The sequence below is a fragment of the Anomaloglossus baeobatrachus genome, chromosome 9, assembly GCF_048569485.1.
Source record: "Anomaloglossus baeobatrachus isolate aAnoBae1 chromosome 9, aAnoBae1.hap1, whole genome shotgun sequence".
Taxonomy (NCBI): domain Eukaryota; kingdom Metazoa; phylum Chordata; class Amphibia; order Anura; family Aromobatidae; genus Anomaloglossus; species Anomaloglossus baeobatrachus.
In genome coordinates, this window is record NC_134361.1 from 41,289,199 (window position 1) to 41,313,298 (window position 24,100).

General features: G+C 46.2%; 1 protein-coding gene across 1 annotated transcript in view; it reads right to left on the reverse strand.

The window, feature by feature from the left end:
- EGLN2 (egl-9 family hypoxia inducible factor 2) overlaps window positions 1-23,638 on the reverse strand; it is a 34,964-nt gene extending 11,326 nt beyond the window's left edge. Inside the window, exons 1-2 of the mRNA XM_075322581.1 lie at window positions 23,234-23,638; window positions 21,933-23,095 (exon numbers count right to left, since the gene is read on the reverse strand). Of these exons, the coding sequence (XP_075178696.1) occupies window positions 21,933-22,895 (963 nt within the window). The 5' untranslated portion in view covers window positions 22,896-23,095; window positions 23,234-23,638. The remainder of the gene's footprint in view (window positions 1-21,932; window positions 23,096-23,233) is intronic.
- Window positions 23,639-24,100: the final 462 nt, after the last annotated feature.

Sequence of the window (24,100 nt, forward strand, 5' to 3'; positions counted from 1 at the left end):
CACTAGTTTATGAAAAAAAGCAAAAGTTATTATTTGGATCCCATTTTTTTGGAGACGGTGAGATTATATTATATATATATATATATATATATATATATATACATACATACATACATACATACATACATACATATACACACACACAAAGTACAGAGAAAAAGTTTGGACACACCTTCTCATCTCTAGAACAACTGTTAAGAGGAGACTTTGTGCAGCAGGCCTTCATGGTAAAATAGCTGCTAGGAAACCACTGCTAAGGACAGGCAACAAGCAGAAGAGACTTGTTTGGGCTAAAGAACACAAGGAATGGACATTAGACCAGTGGAAATCTGTGCTTTGGTCTGATGAGTCCAAATTTGAGATCTTTGGATCCAACCACCGTGTCTTTGTAGAAAAGGTGATCGGATGGACTCTACATGGCTGGTTCCCACCATGAAGCATGGAGGAGGAGGTGTGATGGTGTGGGGAGGGCTTTGCTGGTGACACTGTTGGGAAATTATTCAAAATTGAAGGCATACAGAACCAGCATGGCTACCACAGCATCTTGCAGCGGCGTGCTATTCCATCCAGTTTGCGATTAGTTGGACCATCATTTATTTTTCAACAGGACAATGACCCCAAACACACCTCCAGGCTGTGTAAGGGCTATTTTGACTAAGGAGAGTGATGGGGGGCTACGCCAGATGACCTGGCCTCCACAGTCACTAGACCTGAACCCAATCGAGATGGTTTGGGGTGAGCTGGACCGCAGAGTGAAGGCAAAAGGGCCAACAAGTGCTAAGCATCTCTGGGAGCTCCTTCAAACCATTTCCGGTGACTACCTCTTGAAGCTCATCAAGAGAATGCCAAGAGTGTGCAAAGCAGTAATCAAACCAAAAAGGTGGCTACTTTGAAGAACCTAGAATATAAAACATATTTTCAGTTGTGTCACACTTTAAGTATTTTACTCCACATGTTTTAATTCATAGATTTGATGCCTTCAACATGAATCTACAATTTTCAGAGTCCTGAAATAAAAGAAAACTCTTTGAATGAGAAGGTGTGTCCAAACTTTTGGTCTGCACTAAAAGAGATAGAGAGAATATATATATATATATATATATATATATATATATATATATATATATATATATATATATATATATATATATATATATATATATATATATATATATATATATATATATATATATATATATATATATATATATATATATATATATATATATATATATATATATAATCTATCGCGGGCGGAGGAGGGGACACTGCGCTCTCCCACTGCTCGGGTCCGGCGGCCGCTGCTCGGTGGTGGCTCAAGCGGTGGACCGGATCCCGGGGACTCGAGCGGCGCTCCTCGCCCTTGAGTGAAAAGGGTATTTTGATTGTGGGGGGGGGGGTTTTTGATTATTGTCCGTGACGCCACCCACGGTTGTGGTGATATTGGTGACACCACCGCTGCTCTGAACGGGAATCCCGGGAGCGATGACAGGGAGCAGCTGAGTTGTTATTTCTCCCTCCGTGGGTAGGGGGTTGGTTCTCCCGGGGCCCGGTGATGGGGTAGGTAGGGATGATGGCAGGCGGGTTGCGGGGCCTGATGAGGTGCAGGGTCGCAGGGGCAGCGCTGCGCCGTACGGCACGGGGATACTCACTCAGCCTGAGACGATGACACAGTTCTCGGTAAAACACACGGCTGGATGGACGGGTCCCCCAGACGGCTGCGGTTGTTTCTTTCCCGTAGATTAGTGATGACTGTCTCTCCCTGCACCTATGTTCTATGTTGATTCCGATGGGTTCCCACCAGTAACCCGCTCCCCGACTTGGATGTAGGCCGGAGGAGCCCCCTTTTGCCCGCAGGCACTGGCCCTGGGAAACAGTTGCCCTTGGCGGTGGCGGTGTCTCCCCTTCACTAACGGATTCGGCAAATTCATGGCGACTGCTAGCCTTGCCGGGGTCCGAAAAGCCCCTGCCAATGGTGCTGGCTTCTCCTCGTGTACCGGTCCGGTACCGCCGGGCCACCGCCCGTCCACGGTCCTTAGGCAAACTCAGATAGGCCACTCCTGCAGACGGTCACCACCGTCTGCCAACCTTGCTGCTCCGTCCGGGCCACACACCCGGACTCACTTCAGCCTGCTCTCTTGCCACTTCACTACTCCTCACTTTCCTCCTTCCACTTTCACTGTCCAAACTAATCTCCTCACTCCTTCACTTCCCTAGCTTAACTGCTCCTTTTTCCCTCCTCCAGGACTGTGAACTCCTTGGTGGGTGGAGACCAACTGCCTGGCTCCACCCCCTGGTGTGGACATCAGCCCCTGGGGAAGGCAACAAGGGTTTTGTGTCTGGCTTAGATGTGCCTAACCGGGGTGTAGGGTGTGGTGGTGTAGTTACCTGTGACCCCTGGCTTGTCCAGGGCGCCACATATACATATGTGTATGCGTAATATATATTATATATATAATATCACACACACACACACACACCTAATACATAATAAAGCCAAGAGAGATGTTAAAAAAAAAAGGCACATACATAACCTGCCAAACCTATGGTGAAAAGTACTGCAGGAGTAAAAAGGAGAAAATCAGGTGGAAGAGTAAAATCTCGTAAAGAGACTGAAAGTATTAAATCATGAGTGCAATAAATGGGACGTATTATAAAAAAAACAAGAGGTTGATTAATTCGGTACAAGCAAACTATTTCAAAAAATAGTTGCACCAACGAGGTTATGCACAACGCACAGACCCTGCTGAACCAACGAGATGAAATTCCAAAAAAATCAAACTATCGAATCAGTATGTCACAGATACAAAAGGGCTGATTATTTGGCCCCTGGTTGCTGTGAAAACGCCAACAATTCAAACCGCTTACATGCTGCTGGCACAAATCGACTGCAGCATCTTAGGGGGTTAAACTACAGAAATCGGCGCCAGCTCGAGAGTCAACCATCAGCACCTAATAGCCGACATCAATATGTTTGGAGACCCCCGATTTGCAGATTTCAGGGACGACAAAGATCTTTCACATCCGATTTCCAGCAGCCTATCCTTTTGTTCTCTGGGAAACAAGTAGCTGCCAGAAATCTGGCAGAGGCTCTCTCAGACAAGCCAAATGTTTCTCAGCAAAGGCAAGCTAAATAATCATCAATTGCGCGATAGCTATCTAGTGTGTTTAAAAAGGAGTGGGGGTGCTTTTAGGGGCTAAACTGTAATGAGGACTCGCAGCAGGTAGTCGATACCTGTGCTATATGGTGCAGGCTCAGCTGAGCCCGCACAATATATGCAGTGCACACAGAGCAGAGACGGCCCCTGTTTAATAGCCATAAGGTTCAGGTGTTTTTCCATTCTGCTCATAGTAACTGCTGATGATCAACTACAAGGAAGGTCAATAGACTCTTGCTTAAAAAAAAAAAAAAAAAAAAAAAAGGCCTTTGATCAGAGTAGCGACCATTTGCCCCATACAGTTTGGACTGACTCGTCAGTTGGTCTTGTCGGTGATGTGCTTATATGAGTCAATTAAGGACCTTCTCACCGATGCGCGGATGTACATCAGAAGATAAATACTATTATATGCGGTCTCTAGTATTGGATCATAATGTGGGAGGGGGGGGAATCTATTCCAAAAGCTAGATTTGCCGTATAAAACATTTCCTATGATGCGGCCCAATAACTCAGTTCTTCCTCCCATAAATCGAATATTTAGTCTTGCGTGCGGGAATAAGTTTGCTACTGATCCTATAATCAAAGAGGGAACTTCTCTGGCATCTCCTCATGACTGTGGTGGATCTCATCACTCATCATAGGAGCAGAATCTATGTTTTCAGCTATTCCAACTTCTGAGCAGCTATTCCAAGGCATTCGGAAGATACCAGGACCCTCTGCTCATTCCCGTGTATATGAATCTGCATGCTCAGGATTACTGCACAATAAAATTTTGCCCAAAACTTCCCCCCCCCAACTCTGGGCCCCACCTGCGTCACCACTGTAGGAACCCTCACAATATCCTGAAGATAAATCGCTTCGTGTCAGGGGGCCACCACATTCCTCTAGGCTACTCTTAAAGGGGAAATACCACAAATGACACAGCTTAGAACTGAGCCGTCACAGACAATGAGGTCAAGTTCCTGCATAAGAGGGGATATAACAACACATGGGGTGCAAAAGTAGCACAGTTTTAACATATGGGGGGGGGGGGAGACTATTTGTCACACAAGTCATCAGCATTTATCAAAGCTGGAGACCCACCATCATACCTCACAATTCTGAAGAAAAGCAAAGATGGACACTTTGTAGAGTCAAAGGTTGGACTTCCCACGTAGCATAATGCCCAATAATAACAACCCCACACTCGCCTACTTCAATCTGAGCATGGTGCCCCTCCACATAATAAAAACTACCACACGTGCACCCCATTTCTGTCTTTGAGTGACTACATCTCATCTCCGTGTGGCCTTCAGCGTCGAGCCTTGGGTGAATGGTGGAGTGAGGAGTTGATGGCTCCTTGCTCCACCAACATATTCAACAGTTTCTATGGCCTAAAGAAGCAGATCCAGTTTATAGCAGGACATGCCATTAATTTACAAGGACAGCAGCCTAAATTCATGAATATTCCATAGGGAGGCATGGCCACAAGGTGCACCTCTAAAACATACATGCAATGCCAACTTGAGAAGGATTGGCTTGTGTTAAAAGAACCTTTACAGAAAAGCTTGGTAAATAGTCATTGACCCCACAAATTCAAACTCTTAGTACAATAAAACAGGTTTAATAAAGAGGTCCAAAAAGGATGGAGACTTACGACACAAGAGGTCCCACTATTGCATGACTCGAATGGCCACGAGCCATTGTGTAGTTTGGTCTAATCCAAGTACCACGTGTGGTCAGTCAGTGGTTTGAGGGAGCAAAGACAATTCAGAATGGTCTCAGCACAGGCCGATTCTATTTTTCAATAACTGGACGCCCCCTTTAAAAAGGATCGTGTATTAGGACATGAATACGTAACGCAACAAGAGCTGAAGCAAGGTCAGTCCATATAAAAATAGCTAAGAGTACAGCCAAGCGGGAGAACAAGCATACCAGGGGTTAATGGAGAGCGGTACAGCCCACACATTATGTGCAGCCTGTATATAGGGTTTCCTGTAACCACAGGACCTACGCAGCTAAAGATAACGCTGACGTCAGAGACCAGGATCTGAACCCATTCACTCCTAAGTATCTGCCTGCAGAGACATTAATCTAAAGAGCGGGCAGAACGGCCATCTCTATACGGTCACACACTATAGGTCGGCACCACTCATGGCCTGTGCCGGACACTACTAGTCCCGTCTGTGACACCTCGTGAGGTCTACACTGGGTCACAGTATTAGAAGAGCTCAATTACCTCTTATTCCGATAATTTTTTGGGTGGTTGCTAATAAAGAACCATTACAGGTTCTCCACCCACTTTTTGTTTTTATGGTTCTGGCTTCCTCAAACGACACAGGTCTCCTGTTCTAAAAAAGGTCCCCTGATGGTGGAGATCGGAGGAAGCGGATGGACAAGGCTGGTCACAATCTTCTCCATCAGCAGGAATTTTGAGAACAGGAAAGAGGAGTGTGGAGAACCCCCTCTAAATAGAAATAAATAATAATATTAATATTTATTCATTTATATAGTGCTATTAATTACGCAGCGCTTTACATACATTGACAACACTGTGCCCATTGGGGCTCACAATCTAGATGATGCCTCTATATTTGCAAGGGGGGGGGGAATAAAAAATAAAGAACAAAAAAAAAAAAATTGTTATACAGTGGAACCTTGGTTTAAGAGACTTGGTTTGAGAGCGTTTTGCAAAACAAGCAAAGCTTTTACAAATTTGTAACTTGGTTTAAGAGCAATGCTTTGCAATAAGAGCAAATACTCAAGGGCACACAGTGGCTCAGTGGTTAGCACTGCAGTCTTGTGGTGGCTCAGTGGTTAGCACTGCAGTCTTGTGGTGGCTCAGTGGTTAGCACTGCAGTCTTGTGGTGGCTCAGTGGTTAGCACTGCAGTCTTGTGGTGGCTCAGTGGTTAGCACTGCAGTCTTGTGGTGGCTCAGTGGTTAGCACTGCAGTCTTGTGGTGGCTCAGTGGTTAGCACTGCAGTCTTGCAGCGCTGGGGTCCTGGGTTCAAATCCTACCAAGGATACTATCTGCAAAGGAGTTTGTATGTTCTCCCCGTGTTTGCGTGGGTTTCCTCCCACACTCCAAAGACATACTGATAGGGACTCTAGATTGTGAGCCCCAATGGGGACAGTGTTGCCAATGTATGTAAAGCGCTATGGAATTAATAGCGCTATATAAATTAATGAAATTATTTATTATTACTCACCGTGCACACGTCTGGTTCTGTCCTTTCACCGCACTCTGACCCGCACTCGAGGTAACTTTCTGTACATATGTACGGTATACAGCATACCATTGTACAATATATACTATATAGCATGTCTATCACTTTGCATTTGTGGATACAGTACTGTACTTTCTGCTAACCAGAGCACATTGCTTTTACTGTAATCTAATTGCCTGGGCAGTATGCAGTATTAACACCCGACATTTGGTGTAATTCTGCCCTTATTTTGGGGAGAATAGATTTGGGATTTGTTGTCTTGTGTATTGTACTAAAATAAAAGGTTGTGATATTTTACACATTTTTTTCTATAGTACCTCCCGCACACCAACAATTCTATTGTAACTGAATGTGCAGTGTAATTTGTGTTTTTTACTGTATTGTACAGTATTTTGTATTAGTGCAATAAGTTTGTATAAAAGCCAGTAAATTTTTTGAGTTGTGGAACGCATTGCCGGCGTTTCAATAATTTCCTATGGGAAAATTCGCTCGTAAGGCAAGGTTCCACTGCAATATATATATTACACACACACTAATATATATTATATATAATATATATTAGTGTGTGTGTATATATATATATATATATATATATATATATATATATATATATATATATATATATATATATATATATATATATATATATATATATATATATATATATAATATATAATATAATATACACACACACTAATATATATATATAATATATATTAGTGTGTGTATATATATACACACACACACACACACACACACACATATACATACACACACACACACACACACACTATGAATTTGGTATAAATCAAGAACTAAAAAAAGAAAAAAAAAAAAAAAAAAAGAAGAGATCAATCTATTTTTATATAGCGCTAACATATTCCGCAGCGCTTTACATACATCAGGAACACTGTCCCCATTGCGGCTCACAATGTAGAGTCCCTATCAGGATGTCTTTGGAGTGTGGGAGGAAACCAGAGGAAACCCACACAGATGTGGGGAGAACATACAAACTCCTTGCAGATGGTGTCCTTGGTGGAATTGGAATCCAGGACCCCAGCGCTGCAAGACTACAGTGCTAACCACTGAGCCTCCGTGCAAACACTTCTAGCCCTATCTATACATTACTTAAGCATTTAAAGGGAACCTGTCCCTCATCTAAGAGCAGCACAATGTTGTATCACTTACTGGGCTGCTAGCTTTCATTTTGGGAGAGGGGGGGGGAGAAAAAAAAAAAAAAAAAAAAAATGAGGGGGGGGGGGTTCTTTTGTGCAGATCTAGTAGTAGTTATTTGAATGTGGAGTTGTATAGCCCCAACCAGACTAATGATTGGCAGTTTTCCATGTATATGAGCAGACAGCTGCCAATCAGTGGTGTGGGCGTTGTTATGCAGAGCTCATAAATATGCTGGACTACCTGGCAGTACACCAAGTAGTCCTGTAATGATAACATCACTGCTTAATCAGCAGGAGGTTATCAAAACTACACTAAGCAGCACAGTAAGTGAAACATTGCTAGAATCAGGATCTCTGTCTCTACATTATACATCAATAATAATAAAATATAGATAATATAATAAAATATAAATTAATATGATGAGTGTACTGTTCGGTAAGCACAACAAGGATTTTGATGCTTGGTACCCGTGTACTGAGTATAAAGAGAACTCAATGGGGAACTCAAGCATTTTTCCCAGAAGATTTTTCAGAAAATGCTAGAGTTCCCCATTGACTTTTGTGATAGACAGTACCCGTGTACCGACTACTTTACTCATCACTAATAATGAGAGGATAATATACACACGGTGATGTGCCACCAATGAGGACTTGATGACCAGCAGCTCAGGTGATCCTGGGCAGGTATAAATGGTCGACAGTCATTAACGATCATTCATATGAGCGCTCGCTGGACGATATCGGGGGACAGAGAGAATTAATAATAATAATAATAATAATAATAATAATAATAATAATAATAATAATAATAAATATATATAAAAAATATTTATTTCCTGGAAAAGGGAGACAGTTACCAGTCAGCACTAATTACTAAAATAAATATTATATATATATATATATATATTTATTTTCCAGGAAATAAATGTCTTGAGTGGGTTTTCACAGATTTCTATACATGGAGCGTGTCGGGCTTGGCTTCATAGATTGGTAGGAAGGTGCTCACCACCTTGGCCCTGACCTGGAACCAAATTAACTATCGCTTTGAGTCCGATTTTTGATTTTGTGCTTTGCTTCCACTAAAGTAAATCCTAAGCTGATCGTTATCAATACCACCAAAGCATTCAACAATAATCGGTGACGACGGGGGGGGGGTGTGACCGATAAACTACTAGAGGCCTAAAACACACTTCCGCAAAAAAAAAAGTACGTGTCTCACGATCCGTTTTTCAGGTCCGTGTTCCGTTTTTTAGGGGCGTTTCTCCGGTACGTATGGCATCCGTGTGATGGCGTATGCGAGCCGTGTGTGCGTGTGGAATGTCCGTATTGACAAAATAAGTACGTGTGCTGTCCGTTTTTAAAGGCCCGCATTCTTACCCAATTAACGTTGTTAATCATTCATCATGAGATCCTGGTGTTTTTGTTTGCCATCAATTGACCTGATTGGTAACAAGTGTTTCAGATTTCGTGATTAAAAATGCACACGCCCGAAACGTGCTGAACACGGACATACTCCGCAGGCACGGACCCATAGACTTTAGCGGGTCCGTGCCTGCGTGCTGCCGGCCAAAAACGGACATGTCGTCCGTGTAGAAAAGCGCACACGTACTTACCACACGGACACACGTTCCGTGTGATTTTACGTGTGTGTGCGCCATCTACCATTGAATAACATGGGTCTCCGTGTGTACGTGTCTCCGGTACGTGCAAATACGTACCGCACACGTACAAAAAAAAACAAAAAACGGATGTGTGTTGCGGGTCAGAGATGAAGCGAGCGACCAGAATGTTTCTGAAGGAGGAAAATCTGCGCGCATATTGTATAATATATATTATTATACACACACACCTCCATTTATGTATAAGGTAGAATTTATTTTGGTTTTTCACAGTGTGCGGCTGGAATTTTTTCTCATATTTATACACCATCCAGATACGCACCTGTTCACTTTGTAAAGGTGTTGCCAGTACGGTTTGAAGTCAGGTTGGTAAATATATATATATATATATATATATATATATATATATATATATATATATATATATATATATATATATATATATATATATATATATGTGTGTGTGTGTATATATATATATATATACACACACACACACACACACACACGTAAATGCTCCATATCCGGTTCAATGCAACTTGCAGTGAATGGGTTACTGGCGGCCATACTGTTGTGACGGGTTGGAGATCAGAACCGCATTTTACTCATTTTTAGAATAGTTTACTGGCAGCCTCTGTATATGTGTTTGGGATTCCTGAGCTGAGCTCCTTGCGCACATAGGGGGGCCAGCAGTGACCAATGAGACGCGAGGTCTGAGCTGTCAATGGGCCAAGGAATTTCTTTTCCCAACGCTGCCGGGATGGTCACTGGGGTCCATCCCCTATCTACAACTATACATCAGAACAGGGCAAAAAGGGTCAGAAATATAGACTGGATTACATATGGATGGACATATTTCACCTCCACTCAAAAAGTTTGTGAATCGGCAAAGTCATGCAGAATTGAGTTCAAAAATAATTTTGGTGTTAGGCTATGTTCACACTAGAAAAATGATTTTTCTTAAGAAATTTCTTAAGAGTGAAGGATTAGTGCACCTGCTGGGGAATGTCTGCAGAAAGGTTACAAGAATTTCTCAAGAAATTTCTGCAGCAAAAACGGACCCAAAACGCAGGTAAAAAACGCAGTGTGTGAACATAGCCTTAAAGTCTAAATAAAAATACGGTAATCACATTTCTGCTGCAAACACTCAACGTGTGTTTTTGCGATACATTGGACATCCCAAAAATAAAATGGGGAGGTTAGTTTTTAATTTTACAGCATGTATCAATTTTTAATTAGAAATTATATATATTATATATACACACATACACACACACACGTGTGCGTAGACCAATTGATTTTAATGGGTCTGTGTATGTCCATGTCTCCGATACATATGAAAAATGGACGTCATCCGTACCGGAATCACTGTCGTGTGAAGGGGCTTTAGTAAATGAATACTACTCAACATTGGTCCAATATTGCAAGAGGAAAGATTTTAGAAGACCTTTACATAAAGTACAGAAAACAATTAGACAGTTTAGTGGCCTGCCATGTTTGCAGAAGAGGATACCCTTAGGGGTACTTTGCACGTTGCGACATCACTACTGCGATATCGTCGGTGTCAAGTCGAAAGTGACGCACATCCGGCGCCGGTAACGACGTCGCAACGTGTAAAGCCTAGATGCGCCGATAAACGATTGCAAAAGCGTCGAAAATCGGTGATCTGTGTAGCATCGGTCATTTTCATAATGTCGCAACAATAGGAGATACGATGTTGTTACTCGTTCCTGCGGCAGCACACATCGCTGTGTATGAAGCCGCAGGAGCGAGGAACATCTCCTTACCTGCCTCCACCGGCTATGCGGAAGGAAGGAGGTGGGCGGGATGTTACGTTCCGCTCATCTCCGCCCCTCCGCTTCTATTGGTCGCATGCCGTGTGACGTCGCTGTGACGCCGCATGACCCGCCCCCTTAGGAAGGAGGCGGGTCGCCGGCCAGAGCGACGTCGCAGGGAAGGTAAGTGCGTGTGAAGCTGCCGTAGCGATAATGTTCGCTACGGCAGCTATCACAAGATATCGCATGTGTGACGGGGGCGGGGACTATCGCGCTCGGCATCGCTAGCCGATGATAGCGATGTTGCAGTGTGCAAAGTACCCCTAAAACTAGGTAGCAAGTTTACAGGCATGATGGTGTGACGCCCTGGACAAGCCAGGGGTCACAGGTAATTACACCACCACACCCTACACCCCGGTTAGGCACATCAAAGCTAGATCCAAAAACCCTTGTTGCCTTCCTCCAGGGGCTGGTGTTCACACCAGGGGGTGGGCCAGGCGGTTGGTCCCGCCCACCGAGGAGTTCACAGTCCTGGAGGCGGGAACAGACTGCAGATTAGTTTGGACAGTGAAAGCGTGAGGAGCAAAGTGGTAGTGGAGTGACTGACAGCCTCCGGGTGTGTGCCCCGGACAGAGACAGCAAGGTTAGCAGACGGCGGTGACCGTCTGCAGGAGTGGCCTATCGGAGTTGCCGTGAGGACCGTGGACGGGCGGTGGCCCGGCACACAAGGAGAAGCCAGCACCATTGGCAGGGGCCTTTCGGACCCCGGCAAGGCTTGGAGTCGCCGTGAATTTGCCAAATCTGTCAGTGAAGGGGACCTCCTGAGTTTCCAAACAACTAAGTCCCGATTGAAGGCAACAGTCCAACCGCATGAGAGAGAGACACCGCCAAGGCATCAGTTTCTCAGGGCCAGCGCCTGCGGGCAAAGAGGGGCTCCTCCGGCCCATATCCAAGCCGGGGAGCGGGTTACCGGTGGGAACCCATTGGAACCAACAGCAGTACTAGGTGTAGGGAAAGAGACAGTCACCGTTAACTACCGGGGAAAAGCAACAGCAGCCGTCCGTGGGAACAGTCTTTCCAGCCATGTGTTTTACCGTAAACTGTGTCATCGCCTCAGGCTGAGTGAGTACCACCGTGCCGTGAGGCACAGCGCTGCCCCCGCGACCCTGCACCTCGCCAGGCCCCCGCAACCTGCCTGCCACCATCCATCCCTACCCCATCACCGGGCCCCGGGACAACCAACCCCTACCCACGGAGGGGAGAACTAACAACTCAGCTGCTCCCTGTCACCGCTCCCAGGATCCCCATACAGAGCAGCGGTGGTGTCAACCCTATCACCACAACCGTGGGTGGCATCACGGACAATAACTAAACCCCCACCCTCAATCAACCCCCCTTTCACTCACGGGCGAGGAGCGCAGCTCGAGTCCCCGGGATCCGGCACACCGCTCGAGCCACCACCGAGCAGCAGCCGGACCCGAGCAGTGGGAGAGCGCGGCGTCCCCTCCTCCGCCCGCGACAATGGCTTCTAGGATTTACAGAAGCCTAAAGGAACATAGCAAAGTAGACGTTGTTGCGTCAAGTCCCATCTAGATATTACTACACCATGACACGCTTGAGAAATACGTCTAACCACATGGCCATACTCCCCACATCTGAGTCAACTGAACCCACTGATACAAGCAGGACCGGCCAAACACCGAATGGACATTTATTCACTTGTCCAAGGAGACACAGAAAATAAAAAATAAATAAAAATAAAAAAATTGCTGCCTACTTTAGTCCAACATAACAATAATACAAGCCAAAGTAGTTTTTGGCAAAACAGTAGCCATATAATCTTAGGTTTAAAAGGTGGCAGATAGACTATTTCTTTCCCCGCCAAGCCCCCCCCCCCAAAAAACACAACCACCACCACTCTCATCACGGAAGAAACATTGGACTGGTGGGCTTCAGCTTCTAAAAATTTTCAATGGACCCACACTACAAACACGTTTACCATGTTTATTTTTTCCTCTCCGCCCCCCCCCCACACACATCCCTTTGTTCCCACCTCCCCATATGACAGTCTGATTCTCACAATGGACTATATAAGCTCAGATATCAGAGGATATACATGCAAGCCTTGCACAATTCTACAAACTTTGGAGTGGCAATCAAAATCTAAAGGTCCCGTTACACGCAACGACGTATCTAAACGATATATCGCTGGGGTCACGGATTCCGTGACGCACATCCGGCATCGTTAGCGACGTTGTTGCGTGTGACACCAATGAGCGGCCATTAACAATGGAAAATACTCACCAAATGGTCCATCGTTGACACGTCGTTCATTTTCAAAAAAATTGTTGATTGTTGAGGACACAGGTTGTTAGTCGTTCCCGTGGCAGCACATATCGCTACGTGTGACACCTCGGGAACAACGAACTACAGCTTACCTGCGGCCGCCGGCAATGAGGAAGGAAGGAGGTGGGCGGGATGTTACAGCCGCTCATCTCCGCCCCATCCGCTTCTGTTGGGCGGCCGCTTAGTGACGCCGCACGAACTGCCCCCTTAGAAAGGAGGCAGTTTGCCAGCCACAGCGATGTCGCTAGGCAGGTAAGTCCGTGTGACGGCTCCGAACGATATTGTGCGGCACGGGCAGCGATTTGCCCGTGACGCACAAACGACGGGGGCGGGTACGCTCTCTAGCAATATCGCTGCGTGTAAAGCCCCCTTAAGAATGGCTCAACTTGCCCAAACATCTGAGACACCAGTTGGCCGTCATCTTTCCCAACCTCTCCATATACATGCAACCTCTGTTAGATTTGATGTAGATGTGTTTATGGAGTAGACGGTAGTAGGCCACATCTTGGGGAGACTTATCTTTGACATGAACGAGAAGATAAGGAGTACAACTTGCTCAAGCCTTCTCTTCACGCACTTCCCCCTAACATCTATTGGTAGCGCAGAAGGAGATCCCAATATAAACTGGTCAGTCCCACCAACAATCTATTGAGGGCCTGTAGATTGTCAGTCACTACTAAAGAAAACCTAAGATACTAGAAGTCCTAGAGACACAATAGCTGACAGCCAAGCATTCATCCAGCCATCTCTAAAGACTCACGCTCATGAGAGTTCAAACTGGCCAAAAATTCATCATCTTCAAAGCGTAGATTTGAGAAGAAAAAAAAAAAAAAAAAGTTTCTGCCAACGGCTGCTTATCTTGAGGGTCGGGCGCTAAAATGCAAACTGGGCAACCTTTATCTTCTGGCGTCTCGTGGAGAAGGGGAAAGAGTCATGGGGCCACCATAAACACCAAGCGAGCCGATATCAGCTGGTTTGACCGACTTTATATTAGCTTGCATGGATTCTTAATGACCTCATACAATTAAGATTAAAAAGGATGTGTAATATATCTTACAGAGAATTCTAATATATATTTGTCCCTCTAAGATACATACACGTACTTCTAGAACAAAAACAGTTCTTCGTTGTGAAATGTGAATATCGAAAGTCATTACATATAGTCTACTGGTTGGCACTGTACAATTGTATACAAGGTGGGGGGCACCCATGGCACCTTAAAGTGTATTTCTGAGATCCATGTCAATATGTAAACCTCCAAAATGCTTGTGATATTAATATCAGTGTTGAAAAATATATAGTCAAAAATTATTACATCCTCATAGTGGGCGTTCCTTAGTGTTCATGCGCTACATTTCCCATCAGTCTTACTTGGCACTGTGTCGCCCACCCGCAGCGGTCGCCCCAGGGACTTCACTCCACCTTCAGGGACGCCGCAGGGTCTCCACTTTGGTAATTCTGGCGACAGGTATGTCAGTTTAGTGCATGTAGGAGTCATGACGCCACTCACGGTTTGCGGTCAGGAATATGGGTGACCGCCACTGCAGGTTTAACGAGCATCTGGGGCTGATGGGGTCTGCAGTTGGGTGGTATGGCCTCCCGTGAGTGAGGCTGGCCCCAGGGGCTCGGGTGTGTGGAACAATAGGTCCCATAATAACTCAGTCTCGGTCCAAGATGTCTTTCAATTGTTCTTTACCCACTTTCAGATGTTCTGTGAGGAACCCAGGCGATTCTGAGATTAACCAGGTGAAACTAAGTATCCTTCAGGCTGGTCTAAGGGTAACCATTAACTCGCCTTCCTAGCACTTCTTGTTTTGGATAACCCCTGACTTGAAGTACCGTGGGATTCATCCAGGGAAGTCGCTACTGCCTTTTCTGCCCATTTGCCAGCAGCGTGGACCAAGGTAGATGGCTCCAGGCTTGATCCTCCTTATGTGCCCCCTCGTTGCTCCCGAGACTCGGACTCTAGTTGGTTGGTGAGGGACTTGTGGTTCCAGTCACCAGCAGGTTAGGCTGCTTTCACACATCCGGCTTGAGCAGTGCGGCTCAATCCGGCTGTGCAAGCTATGCAACGGATGCGGTGAAAACACCGCATCCTTTGCATAAGTTTTTCCCATGCGGCCCGTCCGGTTTTTGCCACTTGCGGCATGCTACTGAGCATGCGCAGTGGCAAAAACCGCATGCGGCGGCCGGATGCGTTTTTTTGCCGCATCGCGCCGCATCCGGCCGCCATAGGCATGCATTGAAAAATGCGCCGCATCGTCCGAATGCGGCGCGGTGCGGTTTTTTTTGCCGCACGAAAAAACGTGCCAGGCAACGTTCTATCCGGCCGCCGCATCGGCTAAATCTGCCGCATACGGCAAAAACCGGACCGAACGCGAGCCCATGCGGCACAAATTAAAGTCTATGCAGAAAAAACGCAACCGGCAGCAAAGAAAAAAAAAAAAAAAAAACGGTTGCGATTTTCCTGCAAAGTGCCGTATTGTGCCGCATTTCAGAAACTGGAGGTGTGAAAGCAGCCTTAGCAGATCAATAAATGGACGTCTACTCTGGGGACCTGTTCCCCGTGCATGCCTAGTCACCAGGAGTCACCGTACTCGACCAGCTGACTTCCTCAGAGTCTTTGACTGACTTTCTGGTAACCGTTCTCCCCCGCTAACGGCTACTACACGTGCAAGGTCTGACTAGCGTGTCCGCGCGCCTGCTAGCAACTGAGGCTCTCCGCTACCAGACTGGCTCTCTTCCAATTTTCCTGATAGCCACTGCAACCTAGCTTCCAGCTCCTCCCCTACACCCCTAGATGAGATGTGGAGGAAAACTCCCTCTTGGGTCTGCCCAATGGTCCCCTCTAAGGCTAAGTTCACATTTCCGCTAAAATGTATCAGTCACAATCCGCTGCTCTTGTAAACAACGGAATCCGTTTAGCGGATTCCGCTGCTCCCATAGACTTGTATGAGCAGCGGATTGTGACTGATGATGCTGCGTTGCACCCTCCGCCCGACTGATCAGTCGTGGAACGACTGACCGCCGGGCGGGAGGAACGCAGCATGTAACGTTTTTTGAGCAGCGAGATCCGTCGGATTTCGCTGCGCATGCTCTCTGGCTCCCTGCACACGTCACCAGCTTTGGTTGGTTACCCGATATTTACCCTGGTTACGGTGCAAGGAGCCAGCGCCAAGCGGTGTAGGCCCATAACCAAGGTAAATATCGGGTAACCAAGGTAAACATCGGGTGCTTTGCTGTTACCCGATATTTAGTCTGGTTACGTGTGCAGGGAGGCCGACACTTCCCCGCTCGGCCCCGCCCCCTCCCGCACTCCGCACATGTATGTACACACACACACACACACACACACACACACACACACACCTGTCCCCAGCCATGCAGACAAGCACTGCCACTGACACCCTCGTCTAGCCCCGCCCCCCGCTCGGCTCCGCCCGCTCCCGCACTCCGCATGTGCACACACATACATACACACACTCACCTGTCCCCAGCCATGCAGACCGCAGCACTTCCACTGACATCCTCAGCGCCTGGCCCCGCCCCCCGCTCGGCTCCGCCCCCTCCCGCATTCAGCATGTGTATACACACACACACACACCTGTCCTGCAGTCCCTGCAGCACTGACGTCCTCAGTGCCACGGCCCCGCTCGGCTCCCCCCCCCCCGAACTCCGCCCCCCGAACACAACGGAATCCGACAAAGAATTCTGTTCTTTGTCATCCGTTGTACAGCGTTGAACAGCGCATCAGTCACATGCGTCAAGCGACGCATGTGACTGATACAAAACAACGGAAGTGTGAACTTAGCCTAAGGTGTTGGAGACCTGGTTGCTATGTGTCTGTGTGTACACACCCTATTTCAGCCTTTAGGATTACCTGGAAGTACTGTCCCAGCTTGGGTGCAGTACTCAGTGGTGCCTGACCAGGTCAGGGGCGCCACAGCACCACCACATTTTGGCAAAGCAAATGGATGGGAAAAAACAGCTCACAGTTGCGGCCCGGAGTGTATTGAAGCACGAACCCTCCATTCTGATCAGATGCAAGATATCCAAGAAAAAAAGTGAAGAATGGTTCCAGATTCTTTGATTCCATAGGTCATGAAGGCAACGCGTTTAAAACTCAACAGCGTTCATCTGAGCCGATGAAGAACGTCGATTAGCATTTTTTTTTTTTAAAAAAGTTGGAACCACTATGCACCTTTTTTCTTGACAATCACATTTTGTCCAGCAGTTTCCTTCTCTGCACCAACCTGCAGCTCCATATACTGTATTGTATAAAATAAGTGATATCAGATATACAGATGCGTAATAGAGATGAGCAATATGACCTCAACTGCCTAGAGTAATCTTCTGTAGCCAACATCCTGGCCACCTCCAGTACGTCGCGTGGGTCAAGTAGCCGGAGGCAAAAGTGAAGACTGCCCTGGTCCAGATGCCACAGAGGACCAGACTGGACTTTTTTGCTCAATATATAAGGTCATCCCTCTTTATGCCATAAGGAATCAAGCTATGTAATAATGGATTGTGAGAGATATATTTTCATATACCCACACACATACCGTGATTAATATATATATTATATATACACACACGTATATATTTTATATAATAAGGGAGGGCACTATACTACCCCTAATGTTATTCTAAAAACCGCAATAAATATTAGACTGAGGGCGACAGAACCTGCAGAGAGTCCAATGTGTATGGGGCCCTTCCGGCTCTCACCCAATATATACATCGTTTGAAAAAAGTGAGGGGGGGAATGCAGCTTGTTGGATTCCCAACAGTAAATCTTATTGCTGGGCACTAAAATGAGCCACTGCCAGCAGAGTCTGGAGAAGGACACAGGAGTTTGGCAGCAACTCTTAGGGAACACTGGCAAAACGGAATGTTCCGGTGTAGATATCTGGCAGACGAGCGATTGTTCAACCAACTTGTAGATAATGTGTTTTATAGCCTTCCCCCCTCCAAGTTCTTACTTGACCTTTATGTGAACATAACAGCCTGGCTCCAGCCCACCCAGCATCCATGTCAGGACTGTAGTTTGGTCCGATGGCCCATCTGGGACGTGGTCAATGTCGAAACTACCTTATTGCACAGTACATAACTCCTCACAGCCCCACCAACCTGCAGTACATTACGCCCATCAATCCCCTCCTGCATTATATCGCTCCCCCACAATTAAGTGTGCAACAAGATACCCCACTCTCGTGCTCTGCACAGGATGCCATTTAGGCAGAGATAGTTAGGAGTCACATGTACATTAGCGTAGGTTGTGGGGGCTGGCACTCTATACTCACGGGGGCATAACAATAGTGGTCGCAGAGATCACATCTGCAACCGGGCCCAGCAGGGTTAAGAGCCCGGCGCCCACCCTGCAGAGAATCAGTCGGCTCCTCTGTGAGGAGCTGCGCACTGTTCAGTGGCAGACCATGCAGCCGCTATGGGACCTGCGAGTCAGAGAGACCCGGTGCCAGCAGCGGTCCCAGCTCCCCCCCCCCCCCCCCCCCGACATCGCAGAAAGTAGAGGCTCTTTCCCTCTGCACCCAACTTTTCCCATGCTCTGATGTCATGGGAAAGCTTGGTGCTGAGGGAAAGATCTATAGCAGAGCATGGGAGAGATGCATGCTGAAGACAAGATGGATATCAGAACATAGGAAAGCTGGGTGCATATAGAAAAAGGAATTTTAGATCATGGGAAACATGAATGCTGAGGGAAGGAGCAAGATGTCGGTGACACTATCCTGTACCCAGAGTGTAAGAGTCATTATCCCGTACTTGGGGGGGGGCACACAATCTTAGTTCCAGCAGGGACGTTACGTATACTGGGTAGTATAGTTGGGAGATGAAAACCCATGTGGATCGTATGCAGGTAGTCACCAGAGTGCCAGCGAAGGGGCAAATAAGAAGAATATCATGGACAGCCTTTCAAGAGTGAGGATTGTGCAGGCCATAGCCCAGGCAGAACATCATTACGGGTTAATGCTGTACTCTGGAGTGTCATGGTGACTCAGTATCTGGTGCTGACTAGTAATCATTAACCAGCCCAAAGCTTATCTCAGGCCGCAGGTCAACGAATACAGGCTGACTGAACAATATGTTTTTCACAAGAAGCACGTCCGATATAGCAACAGATTTCCACTGAAGAGCAGATATTACTTTATAATCTTTGGGCCGCTATACATGTTAGAAATATTGGCCAACAGCCATCTCTCCCAACGTCTCCATACATGAGCGCCCCAGTGCTCTGAGAACAAAAGGATAGGCCGCTGGAAAGGCCATAGCCCAGATCCTTCTCTCCCGACAGTCGTGAGGCACCATACACATTAGACTGTCGGCTGATCTTCTGTCTTGAGGCCTTTATTCCCAGACATCTACTTTAGTTACGCTACCTAAAGTCTTGGATGCTTTAGTTTACAGCCAATGATAGAAATGAGCCACCACTGGCTTCAAACGTCCAAGTTACATGGTTCATGTATGGACTGCGATTTCTACGCCAGCTGGTACGGGAACATGGAACTTGGAGGTGCAAAACCAGCGTTATCTACAGAATCTATTTGCAGCCAGTCCAGTGTCACCACTCTTAGCAATAATATGCTTCACAAGATCATTGGCGTCACTGTGTCATCTGACCACAGGAGGCCAACGATTGACTGCAGCACACACAAATGAACGCTAAATAGGAACACACCACGCTCTTGTAAAAATTCCCTTTAAGAGGGAAAAAAAAAGTTTTAGTTTTTGGATGACAACCATTAGCTCCAACTTAGGCTAGAATCAAGACGAACATAGGAGGCCATCGATTTTGGGCCTGTTGACCCACAACCGGTCCATGAAACGTCTTTACCGTGGACATGTAAATTTGAGTTCATATCTTAAAGTCTGTCTGTTCCAAGAAAAACGGACAGTATATTTACAGTACCAGAAACCAGATGAGGACACCAGATTTCACCTACACACTGTTGGACGAGGGGGGGGGAATGCTCCCACTTCCAAAACACGGAACATACCCTCATCATTTAGGTCTCTACAAAGTCACGTGGACATAGAAGGTTAAGAAGAAAAAGATTACGTCAAAGAGGTTGTCTAAGGATTCTCATTGTTGATGGTTCAATTTTGCAGTTACGTGAAGAAGAGGCAGAAGGACTAAAAAGCGCCATGCCAAGTCATCCCACGTGAGCTCAGTGAAGCAGGACGGACAGGAACCAAAGTGGCAGAACTCCTCTCCTTCCTGGAATTCCTGACACTTTGTTCCAGCCAGGTTTTATGCCACATGATTTGCTACCAAAATAACCCCCTTTCAGACGAAACACAAAGACTCTTGGAAAAGCTTAAACACTAAAACAGTATATTGTCCATTCCAAGCCAAAAACATTGAAGCATAAGAAGATGCAACGCAAGAATTTCCACAAACAACCCCAATGTCCTTCACTTTCATTGGGCCACCATTGTGAATTTCTAAAGATAGTCTGTACCTGAAATAAAAAAATCCCTGTGGTAAATCTCAAAAAAGACCCTCACAAATAGTGAGAAGGAACCCTCAGCTAGTGGGGGGGGGTCAAAGCAACAGTTGTTTTATGTCGCGTTGACCCCCACTAGCTGAGGGTTCCTTCTCACCATTTGTGAGGGTCTTTTTCGGATACATAGTCTGTTCCTTGAAGATCACTACATTATACAGGGACTCAGTCTGGAGGGGGTGGCGGGGGTCATTGTAGATACTAAAGGATCCTGAAAATCCAGTTCCACAAGATTAGAAAAAGTACGTGTCCTTTTGAATGTTTATACCCCTAAGGTTAAGAGCCAATTCCAAAAAAAAAAAAAAAAATTACAAAAACAGCATTTGGTCAATGTTTCCATTCCAACCAAGTATCTGAATGAGTCCTAAATCTGCATCAAACTTATGCTTCTTAGCGGAGATCAGCTGGAGGTGGACCGAAGACCATCAGTGACCAGGGCAAGGTGGGACGTCTAGTTCTTCTAATGTTCAGTGAGCAGAACTGGTCTCTCTAGTGAAGGATTATCACAATTTTACACTTCAAGGATTTTATAATTCGGAAATACATGAATACTTTATGCCAAATTACACGTTGGCAGAAGGCAGGGATCTTCGAGGAAAGCCTTGTACAAACATCACCTTCAGAAGTAACTGTTCGCTCGCTGTTGGGACAGAATATTTGGCAGGGGCTCTCAGCCCGTCTCTGCCGTGGCATAAAGGAGGGTTGGATGAGGGAATAACCACTATATTGTTATATATAGCAAACAAAATGACCAGACAACTATTCTACTTGAAGTGGAGTTTTTTTGAGACACAAAGGAGACTGCTAAAAAGGAGGTCCTCTTTCTCCTGACAAACGTCAACTCCCATACGTGACCCTTCAGCCTGTAAGCTTTGCTCTACTTTATGACACTGATCAAATGACCCTGTGCCCTAGTGGGCATTGCACTGACCAAAGATGAACAAACAACTTCTACGAGCAGTCAGTTCATCCCTACCCTGCGTGACACAGCAGACAACTATGAGGCCCATCCCTCTCCTCGAAGGCTGCAAGCTCTTCAGAAACCAACATAACAGAAAGATAAAATATTAAAAAATAAAATTTGGTAGACCCGGTATTCTGCATATTGGAGATACATTAAGGTCTCACTCACCTTCGTTCTGCCATTGATGATATAGCTGCCGAGTTTCCCGCTGCAGTGCATGATGACCTCGTCTATCCTGGACATGAGGGTCCCTATGTTCTCACAGCCGGGCTCTTTTCCTTCAACCCAGGCAATCTGATCTCCCCGAATATTTTTGGAGGGTATGGTTCTCTGGCTAACAAGTTGTCCATCTCTAAACTTTCCACTCCGGTTCAATAATTCCACCTCATCCAGGACACGGGAACCTAAAGATTCTCCTAAAAAGTGGTCCTTGACACAAATACCATAGTACATCATACAAGGGACAATGTAGTCTAAGGCCATTTTTTGGGCAGATACCACCATATTGTTGTTCCATGGAGGTTTTGTACTATGGTGGGCCTCTCTTCTGCAGTTATGATCTTGTTGAGCTGAGGTATCTGGATGTACCTCAGATTTCCATCTCTTGCCCTCCATAGGAGGGAATACAGAAGGTCCACTCTCTGCCACCATAACTCCATTTTCAACCATCCCATTTGGAGTCCATTTCCTTTTAATAGATAGGCCATCTCTTCGACCATTAATGGTCACTAACCCATCTTGGCAAGAGCTGCCACCTTCAACTTCCCGGGAAAAGGAACCAATTTCCCCAGTCATAACCATTGGCATCTCACCATTCGTTAAAACACATGGTCTAACGGGCACGACAGAGTGGGTCAACAGGGGATCTGGTTCTGCTTCAGACGTCAAATCCTCTCCATTGGAACTATCCTGCTGCGGCCGATAATGGCACCTATTACCTGTGTTTAACGAGTTGACAGCTGAGTGGACATCTGGCAGAGGGTGGGAAGCAGTCACTGGGAGTTGCGGAAATCCTTGTACCCCCATCCTGACACCCTGCAAGGCAGATACGATTCTCGACTGACCCTGTTCCTGGCTAGATGGATGCGCTTCACTCGTTATGGACTTCCCCAGCTGATGCACTCTATCCATGTCAGTGTCAGCATGTCCCTTGCACGTAGCACACGTCCTAGCTCCATCATCATTCAGCTCGTACTGTAGGTCACAGCGCCAGTCAGCAGAGGTAGGGCACTCATTCTACAGTGGAGAGCTGCACCCGCTGACTCTCCTCTTCGCACTCTTCTGACAGCAGTGACAGCGCAGGCTGGGTGCAAGAAACACACAACTTTGTCCTGAAGAAGAGAGAAGAGTTATGAGTAAGCATTGACTCCCCACCCATAAATGCAGCATCATCCCCAAGCAGACCGAAAACAGCTCCAACCTACACCTTGTCTAGAATACTTCACCACCCAAAAAAAAGAATCACTTACCCAAAGTAGATCCCCGACACCACCTCAATGCAACCAGCCCACCAGCCCAGACCCTGCAGTGCAGTCTCGAAGGCTTGTGTCTGAGCTGGAGGAGACCACCAGACAGGGGAGAAGGTTCTCAAGTAGGCATGTCTTGGAGGCTCTGTGCCTGTCTGAGACACCCACCAAGGCAAGACAGTGCAATGATGCCAAAATATAGGAGGTCTGTCCCCCCCAGGCTGCAATATCAATAGACTCCCCCCAAATGGAGGGCTGTGCAATGCTGCAAGGTTTAAGGAAAATCCCTGGCTCTTCTCCTGAGGATAGTCAGAGGAGCAGACATCTCCTGCTGGAGCAGACAGGCAGACAGGTAGCTGCTGCTCGTCTAACAGTACTGAGCTGCCCCCTCCTTCTGGACCAAGTCTCCCCCTCCATAAGGCTTTGTGTCATATACACGTGCACCATGATCATGTGACAGGGGGCTCAGCTGCAATGCCCAATAGTGGCCACAAGAGGGAGAAGGCAGTAGTGCACAGTGTAACTTTTCTTGTGTCATTACTGTTATTTTGTTATTGCTGCTGCATTATTAACCCCTTCATAGCATACATATTTTGTGGTCGTGGGGTGGGGTCTGTTAATCCCAGATAGGACTTTTTATTTTCTACAATTTATGCACATGGGCCTAGCTAGATTCATTATTTGCAGATTGGTTGTTTTTTTTTAAGTCACTTTTCTTTTATATTGTGGTATTCGTGTTTTTTTGCGTCTCAAAAAAAAAAAAATATACAATTTATGAATTTCAGTGTCAGTATTGGTCTACAACTAATGCTCACATGTCCAGTAATCATCTGCTAGGATGGAACCAGTAGAAGTCCGTTACCAAAAAAT